Here is a 13,388-nt window from a genome sequence, read left to right on the forward strand (position 1 = left end):
TTCCATTGTAACGGGGAAACAGCTCTCAAAATCAGTCAGTTAGCACATAAGCGAACACAACAAAAGCTGATTCTGACAGTTTATGACATCAGGAAAACTCATGCCATCTTATTTTCGTCTTTTGATAGATTTATAAAGTAACTATATTGGTTAAGCGGTTATATACAGTGAAGCGGTTCTGGTGTTCCTCGTTTGTAAACAAGTCGCCATGCTGTTTGAGATGCACCCAGCTGCAGTCTCTCCTAAATACATTTCTCCTAAAGCATCTCCCTCAAACACGTCCAAAATTGTGTATGGTGTTTGCGACAAGTGGACGAGATCAACTGCATTTGTTTACATCCAACGGTCTGGATGGTAAGTCTGGGACCGAGGCTACTTCAGACCAATCAGATCGTTTTGTAGGCAAACAGGAACTTCTTCCACACAAACTTGACAGGGTTGCCAAGTCTGCTTATTTCCCGCTACTTTTGGCTTAAGGCTAATAATTAGTACTGTAATACATTACCAAAACATTAATTATCATAGATATAGGCCTACATAGTATTTATAATGATAAATGCATACAATATTTTTATTAGGATTATATATGGTCATATTATTGTGTTTGTTTTGGCTTGTTTTTCCTTATTTGGCTTTAAGAGTTGGCTTGTTTCTGGAGGTGGGTTGGCTTATATCTCTCACACAATGTGGCAACACCGAAGTCAAAACAAAAACATTACAACGTTGATATTTTTTAGTAAAAATAAAACGGTCATAATCAGCTTAGTGTTCTAAAAGAGTGAGTTTGAGAGTTGTTTCCCTGTTACAATGGAAGTCAATGAGAGCCTATTTTTATTTCTAATATGTAGGCTACTATTAAACTGCACAACGGTGTAGGAACTGATGTCAACCTTTATACTGCTTTGATTGACAGTTTGACATGGGTTGCCATTTTCGGGTTGCCATGTTGGCTGGGTTACATCTGACATATATCCATATACTAATATTGATGACATCAGGGATCTCCATATATGGGCTTAATTTATATGACTTAAATCATCTTTTTAACACAGTCAACAGCCAATAAAGGTCCCCAGGAGCCCTTTTCATGGCCTCAAACCCAGTACCGCAGCGGTCCAGTTTCCCTGAAGGGCCCCTGAGAGTCCAAGGGCAGCACCAAAGATCTGTGCACCCTGACCTCCAGGTTCTGTCTGTTTGTCTGTCTGTCTGTCTGTCTGTCTGGTAGGCATATGTATGCATTCATGCATGTCTGTCTTTTTTAACATGACTGAAGTAAAATGTGACAGAAGTAGCATGTGCTTAAATTCATATTTAGAAAATGTTTCAGATGTAAAGAAATTGTGAGATGATGGAATGGTGATGGATGATGACTGTCATGGAAGGGAAACCTTCTGAATGCTTCATGGGCAAAGATAATCAACTTCAAAATCTCAAAAGATCGGTCAAAATGACCTCTCAGTCATGCTAGTACTGAAATTAATGCCGATCTGCAGATGACATCTCTGTCTCTCTTTGTTCAGTGGCACTCCTCTGAAACTATCTGAATCGTGATTGCCACCTCTCACATTATCTTCCTCTCTCTGCATTCATTCACTTAGGGAAGCACTATATCAGATAATACATTCCTCTGCCTTGTACTCGTGTATGTTTTCCTTTCATAAGTCTAGTTTATACTTCCTCGGACACTGACTGCCGTACGACAAAGTATGAATACAAATCCTATCTCCTCAACCACAACACCCCCCACCCTTTCTCCTCTTGTAGACATTCCTAACAGCGTCTCCCTTCTCTCTCTGTCTGAAGCTACTCCGGACAGCTGGGCCGTGGCAACATGAGCTCTCACTGTGTGTGTGCGTGCGTGCGTGCGTGCGTGCGTGCGTGTGCCTGTGCGCGTGTGTGTGTGTGTGTGTGTGTGTGTGTGTGTGTGTGTGTGTGTGTGTGTGTGTGTGTGTGCCTGTGCCTGTGCGTGTGCGTGTGTGTGTGTGTGTGTGACGTGTGTGTGTGTGTGTGTGTGTGTGCGCGAGCGTGCGCATGTGCGTGTGTGTCCACTACATCCATGTGTCAGACTTCGAGAGGTGCCACATTCATAAGATTCTCCCTGAAAAACAGGTCCACACACTCAATCTGCACTCAATCTGTATCACCTTACGGCGAGCACATGTTGACATCGCTTCTTGTTCTGTACTTTTATCTATATTTATTAAAAGCACATGTTGTTCTGACTGTACCGAGCGACGTGCTTATTGGCTTGAAAATCAGTTCTTCATAGCGGCAAGTGACACTGCTGTGCGGCAGAGTATAGATTTAGGCGTTTAGGCTGCAAGGAAAACAAGAGTATATGTCCAATACTCAACTATACTGTACTTAACATTTTGAGGTACTTTTACTTTAGTGGAGTATTTCTAAGTTTAAGTGCTTTTACTTCTACTAGCCTACATCTCAGAAGCAAATATTGTACTTTTACTCCACTACATATTTGTTTTTACGTCCGGATACCCCGTCCAGGACAGGCTTCAGGCATGCCTCCTCAGGAGACTTGGCTCAGACCATTTGATTTGGTGTTAGGAACAATTGCAACTGCATGCCCTTTGCTGACATCTACCCTAGGCAGGGTTCGAACCCACAACCTTCAGCATGAAAGGCATTATGCTCTAACCACTACACTATTCGAAAACTTTAGTTACTAGTTAATTCGTACAGTAACCACAGGATACATTTCCGTCATTTGATCTATTTTCAAAAGATTTGTATAGCAAATGGGACATTCTGCATAAAGAGTACCTTTACTTTTAGTACTTTAAGTACATTTTGATGCCAATACTTTTGTACTTTTACTCAAGTACATTTTGAATTCCTGACTTTTAGTTGTAACAGAGTATTTCTATTGCACTATTGATACTTTTACTCCACCCACTGAGTATATGTCACAGATGGACATGCACAGTTCATGGTCAAATGTTTCAGTGTGGTTCATCTCTATCAGAGTGTTGCTGTCGGGCAGAAACCATCTTCATATTAAAACTTTGTGTTTCTTGTTTTTTGGTAAATGAACGTCCTACTTGATCACACTGTGTCACGCAAAGTATAAAAAGTAGCAGATCCACAAGCTTAAAAGGTGCCACGAAGTGACACTCTATATGTAGCTATTTTATAATTTGAATACTGAAAAGTAACACTTTTGAACATATGAGTTTTCCACCCGACAGATACGAGATGAAACTCATACTCCATAAATCAGCAACTCAACACATGCCCTCCACCCAGTTTCTCATTTCTGGCCGAATTCTAAACATTTGAGTCCATAATGTGATTTTGGTAACACTTAGAAACAATTAGAATGAATAACCAGTGTAATTTTCCAGATAGTACAGTTAGTAGTTAGTAGTCTGTTCCTTCCTAAAGTTCTGGGTGTGTTTGGGTTTGTCCTGCAGATTCACTTCAGGTCAGTGGAAGCCAGCAGCACGTGGCCAGATTATCTGGACCAAAACGCTAATGCGACGAGTTCTTTCCCTGTGACTCAGCAGACAGAAATGGATGTCCACTAAGAAAAACAAACAACCGTTGTCATGGATACGGACGATTAGGAGCAAAACACTTTTTGTGAATGGGACAACAAGAGAGGAAACTGGGAATCATATGACCTTTATTTGGACACAAGAATGACGACAGGGAGACACCACTAGATTCTGGCACATTAGGAGTTTGTTGTGCCTTCTGTTGCCGAGATTCCAGCCCATTATGTGGCTCTGCCACTACATAAGACCAATGTATCAGCCGCCGCTCTGAGGGTGTGTGTGTCTGTCTTTGTTTTGTCTATAAGTATTAGCTAAGCGCCCAGGTATGAGAGACTCAGGTATGCACTCACCTGAGCGTCAGCGTGACACACACACACACACACACACACACACACACACACACACACACACACAGAGGCAGGGAGGGTTCATTCTGGTTAGAACTGGCTTGTGAATACCACTATCTTGAGATAATGCCATTTTACTTGCCATACTTTCCGGAGTAAACCAAAAAATGATTCCCCAACTCAGGGTAAACAACTTTTCTCTCAGTGCGACTGTTAAGAAACTACTCACATTATCGACCAAATTACGTCATAACCGCAGGATATCAACCATTGCAGAAACCTCATAAACTAAGCTGAGGTTTGTGACGTGAATGTGAGAGGTTAAGCCCACGCTGTTTGGGTTACAGAGTGTAGTATTTACACGATGAAGGCCGACAGTGTTGTTGGATCGCTGGTGTGAGTTACAGCTCTGATGGGAAGACGGAAGGAAATGACAAAACATGTTGAGATGAGAGAGTGGCCTCGTTCTTCCCCTGGGAGTGTTGCGGGAAGCAGTGAGAGGCAGTGAGTCACAGTCAGGTGAAGTAACCTGAGGGCACGAACACCAAGGGGACACGCCAAGTATAGGGTCACCGCGTCGTCGGGAAACAGCTTCGTCAGCCAACTTTAAAGTGCCGTGAGGCGTTGAGGTGTTAAGGATTACAATGGGAGATGGCTACACACAAAGTCCTCAGTGATGAATTTATCAATTTGTAACCACGAGAGCTACAAATGTAACCAAATAGAACCTACGGGTCCATTTGGTTACATATAATATGCTCTCCGAGTTCACTTAAAAAGGATTACAGTAGGACAGCTACACAGTAAAATAAATCTTGATCGAGAATGTATCCATTTGTGACTTGACTGACTTCAGAGAGCCTGTAAGCTAATAGACCTTACGGGTCCATTTGGTCATATTTGCAAGCTCTCTGAGTTCACTTAAAGTTGCACAATGGTGTATAACATATTTTTAAAATCCATGGTCGAACAGGAAAATTACAGAGAGGAGCTCACTAACTGTGTACAGAACAGCTAAGCCAGTCATAATAAATACAGTTCCCAGTGTGGAGCTGCACTGGCTCCATGGGAGAGTGTTGGCTTTATGTCTTAAGGAGGACAGAGGAGCCTGCGTGGGAGAGGCTTATCTCTGGGTGATGATAACACTGAATCACACACACACACACACACACACACACACACACACACACACACACACACACACACACACACACACACACACACACACACACACACACACACACACACACACACACACACACACACACACACACACACACACACACACACACACACACTTCTGCTGGACACCCTTCGCCACACATAGCAATGCCTTTTCTATATGTACACACACCACACGCACACACACAGTGAAGCCGGGGATATTAACACCGAAATGTTCTACTGGCAAACATGTTATTTGCAGGTCAACAATGTTTTACTGTGCATTTCAATAACACCACAAGTCATTTTTTTGTTTGTCTAATGTTTCATAATTCTCTTCCATTTCCTATGCTTTAACCAAATATGTACCATGGCCTACACAGTGTCACTTTGTTCACTCACTCAAACATGGCTGGACATGGAACACAAACAGACCGTAAGGGAAATAACAGTGGACAGCAGGGTTTGACTGTATGGTTCCATATACATCTGTTACATCATGGTTCTTTAGTGCTTGGGGTCCCAGTCAGAGCTGTCCACCCTTCACAACGCGCTCACTGTTCCATAGCTCCATACTTCCAGTCCAGATAATGACTATCCTATGTGGCCCTCGGTATGTGGCGATGACGCCAGGCGTAGAAGTATGGCCTCAGCAAGTGCCAGGCCTGGCCTAGCATGGTCTGCGTCACAGGATGTTTATAAAGGCACAGTCCATGTTTCTATCTGTCTGCTCTGTGGTCTGGTTCCGGAAGAGGAGGATGTGGAGAAGAGGACAATGTATCTTTACATGCTGTGGTACCAAACACTCACAGCAAGCCTCTACCACTGTAGGGAGACTGTGCATTGAATATAGAGCAGTCTATTAGACAACATGTGAGACATTTTCATTGGATCATGGAGTGCTGTGGCACACCATCGCCACAGGTTTTGGTTAGGTTAAAACAATTGTAGAATCATTTTTTAAGTGAACTGGCCATGATATAATTCAGAATATTGTCAATTATGTTTATCAGTTCGGCTTCCATAGGCTGTGAGAGCAAGAATCCGGAAGCAGTGATTTGATTCAGTCTTATTGCATGATGAAACAGGAAAATAAACACACATTTATGAAGGGAAATGGCCTACTAGATCTTGTTTCTTGTCAAAAGTGGCATTTTGACCATATGAGTGAATAAATCACCAGTTTCTACTACTCTCAATAAGCACAGATAGATATGATATAAGAATAAGAACAGATAGATATGATGACATGGTGATTTTGTCAGCTATACAAACCAAGGTCTACCAACATTCAGTATTGCTTTAAATGGATTGTAAATCTATCTTATCTGAAACGTCTCAGTGTCTCAGTCTCTCTCTCTCTCCCTCTTGGCCTGGGGTGACATGCAGTAAGGACAGTAGTGGTAAGTAACACCGCACTGACAGCCCCTAACCCCAGTAACCCTCATGTTGCCGGCAGAGGAGCGCGTGTGAGATTAAAGTAGTGCCAATTTGTGAAGCGATATTTTTAGCAAGGAGGTCCGTCCGCTCCGGTAATAACGCCTCCGATCGGCCCTTTGATGTGTTCATTGTAGTGTGATCCGGCTTCAAAGCTCACCGGGCCGGGCCGGGACAGGCTGGGATATGGGACAGGGTAGGGGGAGGAGAGGAGGGGGGGACTGGCCAAGGGGACTTGGCGTTCTGTCACCTCTGACCCCTAAGCATTAAGTGCTCACAACACACTACACCACATGAGAGCCAGCTTTAAAGACAGGGTTCAGGTTAACGGAAGAGAGGGATTTTCCTTTATCGCCTCGTAATTCCCCTGGAATTATTTCATTTTCATGTAGGCCTATGGCATTGCATTGCAGAAGAGTTGCAGAGAGAGAGAGAGAGAGAGAGAGAGAGAGAGAGGCACTGGGAATCAGAAAGGAGCAAATATGTATGAAATGTGACTGTGTTCAGTGATATGCTCATAGCTGATAGTTTTATAATTGCCCCTGTCAATATTTCATTATATTATTATTGAAAATATCTTCTTTTATAAACATCAATAAGAATATATATCTCTGTGTGCTGTAGAACGCAGTGAATCCCAGCAGTTACCTTTGCTTATCATTAATGGCTGGGCGGATGCTTTGAGAGAAATTATCCAAAATAGCATATCAATTACCCCACAGAGACCCTGCGGCAATTCAGGATGAGAGATGTATATCAGCATATCTTTTAATAGACCATCATATATCCTGCTAACATGATCTCTCATCATAACCTATGGCTATACTTTCAAGCTGAAGGCGATTATTTTTAACAACCCTTACATGATGCTGTGGATTATACTGCATGCCACAGGTGTTTTACATTTTGTAAATATGACCAAGCCATGCCCTCATTGGCTACTACAATGCCTCTGTGTCTACGATACAGTGAAATCTGGAATGTTAACAATCCGGATACTTTACTTAGTTTAAGTAGCACTTCTGTGTACAGTAATTACAGACGTGCACACAATTGCATTGTTTCCGATAGCAGGGCTTTCATGTCAAGATAACAAGGCAGTAAAGTGGACTTTTATTTGCTGTGCCGTGTGCACGTATACCCGTGCGTTTGCGGGACCATTATGTGACGTGTACAACACAGCTTTTTGAAAAGGGCCGCAGTGAACAGACATGTTTATCTGAACACCTGTCAGTTATGTTAAGTTAAATAGCATTGGTGTCGTGCAGAAAATCTCCATATTTTAACTTTTTGTGATCTAAATTATACACAAAATAAACCCCCCAGGAAAGTGTTTCTTGTGTCTTAAAAATCATTAAAATAAGGCCTACATGACTGCAAAAGGGGTGAACGTGGCCCTTTAAATAGATTTTCTGCTTATTAATAAATTCAACTGTTTTTTTAATTTAATAATAAGACATCCTATAGTGAACCCCACCAACAAAGATTTCACCAGGCCTTGAGTTTTTACAACTGTCCACATAAAGGTGTGTTCAAAGGAGCGGCCGGGTGTTTCATGTGGGCCGTACCAAGTACAATCAGTATACTCACTGAACTACCGGTGACACATTCCACCTGAGAGCGGAAGGAAAGGGGACTTTCCTGGCTGGGTGTCACCGCAATGAGATCACTGTGGCATCTCTAGCATTCATGGTCCAAATAGTTTGCAAGAAACACTTCCTTCCTGTCAGGCAGAAACCTGTTGTCTGCATATTACATTACATTGCATCACGTTACGTACAATCTTTTTGCGACCCTCTGGAACCCCTTTTAGACCCTGGACCCCACTTTGAGAACCACTGATGTAAACTGTCCTATATGTCAAAGTGTTCATTTGACTTTTGGTGAAGAAATGTATTTGTTGTCATATGATATTACTAATTCACTTTAATGGCCAAAGTAAAAGAAGAAGAGAGTTAAATTATGTCAAAAATGCATGGATATTTATTCAAATAAATACACAAAATAAATACACACCATCCAAGAACACCATATTCTTGAAACAAATAAATAATAACTTTTTAGCAAACATTGCTTGAAGGAGGTATGAATTCCTCCCAGGAAGAAAAGCAAACTTTTTGAAATACAGTTTGATTATTCAAGAGTTTTTTCAGTCTTGTAGGCGACTTGAAGCGTTTGAAATTGTCTGTCTTTTTTAGAAGCCTTTTCCAGGGGCCAGTTTGTAGTGTGATGTATGTTGTCCCCTGAGGTGGCCCCAGGCCTCCTGGCCCCGAACAGAACTGTCCTTCATCCATCCTCGGACCGGACCACTCAGTCTCCCCTTTTTTGGTCCAACTATTCTTTCTTCATGGTCCATATTGACACTGAAGGAGAACAAAAAAGAAGACATTAATCTCAAATTGTTGTTACAGTCAGGTGGAAATGTAACCTTATTTACAACGATACAACTTCAGTGCTGTTCTTGACTACTACTATTATTATTATTACTTTTATGACAAGTAGGCTAAATTGTATTGCATTTTCACCCTGCCTGCCACAATGTTATTTGGACACAGTAAAAAAAAATCCTCTGAGGGTGCAGATTAATTATACATTAGGGGCCATTTGGCTCCATTTCCTGAACACTTAAGATTTCACTGTAGGCCTATGATGTTATATTAGTCATATTTTAAACCACTTGAGCCCCAGCACAGCAGCCCTATAGCGAATGTAGCATCACAAATTCACAATACAACTTTATCCTGTTATAGGTTGGGTATTCTAAAAAATAACAGATATTCAAGCTCACGTGTTGCCTACATCTGCTACTACTCTTTTTTTGTCTTTTTTTAATGTTGAAAACGTTTAGAATTTTTGGAGGAATAATTTTCTTTACTGGAGGAGTGGAGGTCCCTGGCATGAAAATGACAGGACCAGACTATAGGGTTTGTTTAACACTAAAATATGTTACTGAGAACGCACATGGTGTCAGTCACACATACATACGCACATACCATATTAGGAGTGGGTTTCATAGCTCGAAGCGTGGATCGTCTCATGGCGCCCTGGCCATGCGCCTCTCCTGCTGCCCCGGCGACGCGCTCTCGCCGTCCTGCCGCGTCTTAAAGTCCTGGATGGCCTTCTTGTTCTGGAAGTCGATCAGCGCCATGGTGATCACAGCGTTCCAACAGTTGTCTGTCTCGCCCGGGCAGCGGAAGTCGATCTCCTTGTCGTCCGTGGTGACGATGGTGAAGTAGACGAACTTGCCGGTGCGCTCCACGCAGTCCACCTTCTTGATGCGCTGCAGCTTGAGCTCCTTGCCCCGCTGGCGCTTCTGCGCGTCCGGGTAGATGTTGAGGCTGTCCGGCGTCAGCACGCACGTCTTGCGCTTCCAGAACTGGAGCAGGTTGTCGCTACGCTTCTCCAGCTCGCCCTCTTTCAGGACCTGGGCGATCTCCTCCGCCGACATTTTCATGGTTTGGGGGGGATTTTGTGGTCTTACTCTAATTGACTTGTTAAACGTGTCAATTTGACCTGAGGTGGTATAAAGAATCCTTCCCTCGCTTAAATTTCTCCCCTTGTTTTAGTCGTTCCAGAGACCCCGTGGAGGGAGATTATCTCCGTAAAGACTTGCTGCTGCTATAGTAAGTAATCCAGTGTGACTCTGAGTATGAATGGAGCCGGGTGGCCAGGCTTTTTATAGTCGCAGCCACACAGCCCTTCCCACTTGACGTCAACTTCAAGTTTCGGAATGTATCAACAGTTGCCTGAGTAATTCATGGTTAGAGAGAGAGAGAGAGAGAGAGAGAGAGAGTGTGTCAGTCCAGTGGGTGTGGGCGGAAGCTCTGGCACAGTGGTGTCACTGGTGTGTGTGTGTGTGTGTGTGTGTGTGGGGGGGGGGGGGGGGGGGGGGGGGGGGGGGTCAGAGGAAGTCCTTAAACGTGGAACTAATTACACACTGCTGAGTTAATTAGTAACACACGTCCAACTACTAAAGCCTATAGAGATGAATCTAAATATTTGTCCCACACAGCAGTCATTGACAAAAAATTGGTTTTATTGGCAACTCGTGAGAGTCGTGAGTATAGGCTACTTCCGTCCATGTGAAGAAGTGCCTACTATACTGTATAGTATAGTATGAAGTACATTACATTACTGACTGTTCCTAAAACAAGTACATTTTATAGCCATCTGTAGCCTATATACTATGCTTTTGGATATGACTTGTCCACTCCACTGCATTTCAAAGACAATATTGTAGCCTATACTTACTTTAGTACTTTTGACTCCAGTACATTTCTCTAGGAAGGGAAATGGTAACAGTATGAATTAAGTCACATTTCAAATATAGTGGACAATTAGGTTATCTTTCTATGGATACATTACAGTGAGGATTTTACTGCCCTTCGACATCAGTGCGTGTGTGTGTGTGTGTGTGTGTGTGTGTGTGTGTGTGTGTGTGTGTGTGTGTGTGTGTGTGTGTGTGTGTTTGTGTCCACGCACGTGTGTCCAGTAATCGATCAAGACTAAAATTAAAGCGTCAAGACATTTTCTGAATGTTTTTTTTGTGTTTGTATTGACTATACGTCCATAATATAAATACATTTTACATATCTAAAGTTAGTTTTTTTTGTCCCTTCCCCCCTTAAAGTCAAGGTTTTATATTTTTCTTTCACTGAACTAAAATTATGTTTTCTATACCTAGTTTGACTTATTTTAGATTTGCCTACTATAAATCAAGGGTTTTCACACCTACAGGCGACAGGTGCGTAGGAGAGGGTACGGTGCCCAAAATTGAAAAAGGAACAAACACCCGCACACTGTCTTCAAATGCAGTGACCAACTTTTATTTAGGGAAACAGCAACGTTTCGGCCTATGCGGCCTTCATCAGGCTATCTTTATGTCATAAAGATAGCCTGATGAAGGCTTTATGTCATAAAGATAGCCTGATGAAGGCTTTATGTCATAAAGATAGCCTGATGAAGGCTTTATGTCATAAAGATAGCCTGATGAAGGCTTTATGTCATAAAGATAGCCTGATGAAGGCTTTATGTCATAAAGATAGCCTGATGAAGGCCGCATAGGCCGAAACGTTGCCGTTTCCCTAAATAAAAGTTGGTCACTGCATTTGAAGACAGTGTGCAGGTGTTTGTTCCTTTTTCAGATTTGCCTACCAACCATGGATATGCAATGAGACCCTTGATGAATAGTCTGGGAATTCCCATAATGCATATTCTATAAATAGTCTCTGTCGGGTGTAACCTCATATGTCCAAAACTGTTACTTTTCAGGATTCAAATTCCAAAACGGGAAAAAGTAGCAGATCGACAAGCTCAAGTCAAAACACGTTGCTTCATGTCGCGTTTGTGGATCTGCTATCTGTGTGAAGCTGTAGTATGATCAAGTACGTTGTGTGAAGCTGTAGTATGATCAAGTACGTCATTCATTTATGAAAAGAAACACCAAAAGTTTGAATATGGAGATGAGAGGTTTGTGCCCGACAGCAAGGATACAGGCTACAAAGTATACCACGCTTACACTGCCAGTTCATGCATGGGAGGACCAGCACTCAGAATCACCCTGAAGGCTGTATACGTCAGTATGGATAATAGTGGGTTTCAGAGATCAGCTCAGATGTTGGCAGAGAGCAAGGACTCGTGTAATAGACCGTAGTACAACAGTTACACAAGCAGGAAGACAAAGACAATCACAGAGGCTTCATGTAGACTACTGTATTCCATAAGGCAGTGGTTCATGTAGACTACTGTATTCCATAAGGCAGTGGTTCATGTAGACTACTGTATACCATAAGGCAGTGGTTCATGTAGACTACTGTATTCCATAAGGCAGTGGTTCATGTAGACTACTGTATTCCATAAGGCAGTGGTTCATGTAGACTACTGTATTCCATAAGGCAGTGGTTCATGTAGACTACTGTATACCATAAGGCAGTGGTTCATGTAGACTACTGTATTCCATAAGGCAGTGGTTCATGTAGACTACTGTATTCCATAAGGCAGTGGTTCATGTAGACTACTGTATTCCATAAGGCAGTGGTTCATGTAGACTACTGTATACCATAAGGCAGTGGTTTGCAAACCTTTCATCTCAGCCCACCATTTGAAATGATGTCGCGCTAGGGACCCCTAACATTATGCAATTGTTCTTGAAAGAATTGTGGTTGTAAGAAGGGTATTTGCTGGTTGTATACTGTATCACCCTTACACCAGTGGCAGTGTGCCTATTAGAGCACCAGGACCAGACTGGTTTGTGGTTTCACATGGTATATATTTGTTGAGGATGACATGGAGTGATGATTTTAACTGCACAAGAAATAAACTGTATAACAGTCATTAGTGCAAACTAAAGGTACAAACTTGGGCATAAACAAACAATACGCAAAACAGATAGAAAGGAGAAAACTTACATGTACTGTACATAATGCATCAACTTGAGGCACAACTGTCAGGGTTCCCACAGTACTTCTCTGATAGAGGGCAAAATGTTTGTGAGTTTACCACCTGGGCCTATATATAGGCCAGCCGCAGGTGTGCCTAACTAAGTAATTAGTATAGGGCCCCACCCACCACTAGAGGAGGAATGAGGTTATCAGCTCCCACTCCACCCCACTCTCAGCTAGAGAGTGAGGGGATTTCGTACAGTTCTGCTATATTAACTCATTTTGCCCAGGCCCCATTTTGAGAACCATTGCCTTAAGGGTATCAGGCAGTGGGGTAAATCAGATTTATGACTTGATTATATGATTCATGATCAAATTATGTAACCATTACCTACAAATCACATGATTGAAGTAGAAATGAAAGTACTGGAATGACTGGAGATGCACTTTGACTTTACTGCGTAGGCGTGGTGGACCCTGTCATCTCATTTTATAGGCGTGGTGGGCCCTGTCATCTCATTTTATAACGCTCTCTTGCTTTCCAG

The 13,388-nt window shown here is 42.5% G+C and overlaps 1 protein-coding gene across 1 annotated transcript; it reads right to left on the reverse strand.

Moving 5' to 3' along the window:
- Positions 1 to 8,423: 8,423 nt before the first annotated feature.
- On the reverse strand, positions 8,424 to 10,097 carry phlda2 (pleckstrin homology-like domain, family A, member 2). Its single transcript, XM_080761492.1, has 2 exons — positions 9,457 to 10,097; positions 8,424 to 8,826 (listed from the first exon to the last, which is right to left on the reverse strand). Exon 1 carries the CDS (start codon positions 9,915 to 9,917, stop codon positions 9,498 to 9,500), a length of 420 nt encoding a protein of 139 aa, XP_080617618.1. The 5' UTR covers positions 9,918 to 10,097; the 3' UTR covers positions 8,424 to 8,826; positions 9,457 to 9,497.
- Between the last annotated feature and the right edge of the window lie 3,291 nt (positions 10,098 to 13,388).

This window comes from Protomyctophum bolini (assembly GCF_963924005.1).
Source record: "Protomyctophum bolini genome assembly, chromosome: 4".
In the NCBI taxonomy this organism is placed as follows: domain Eukaryota; kingdom Metazoa; phylum Chordata; class Actinopteri; order Myctophiformes; family Myctophidae; genus Protomyctophum; species Protomyctophum bolini.

Excerpts from the sequence above, each read along its gene's own strand:
- phlda2 (XM_080761492.1), bottom strand. The coding sequence starts at position 9,917 with ATGAAAATGTCGGCGGAGGAGATCGCCCAGGTCCTGAAAGAGGGCGAG.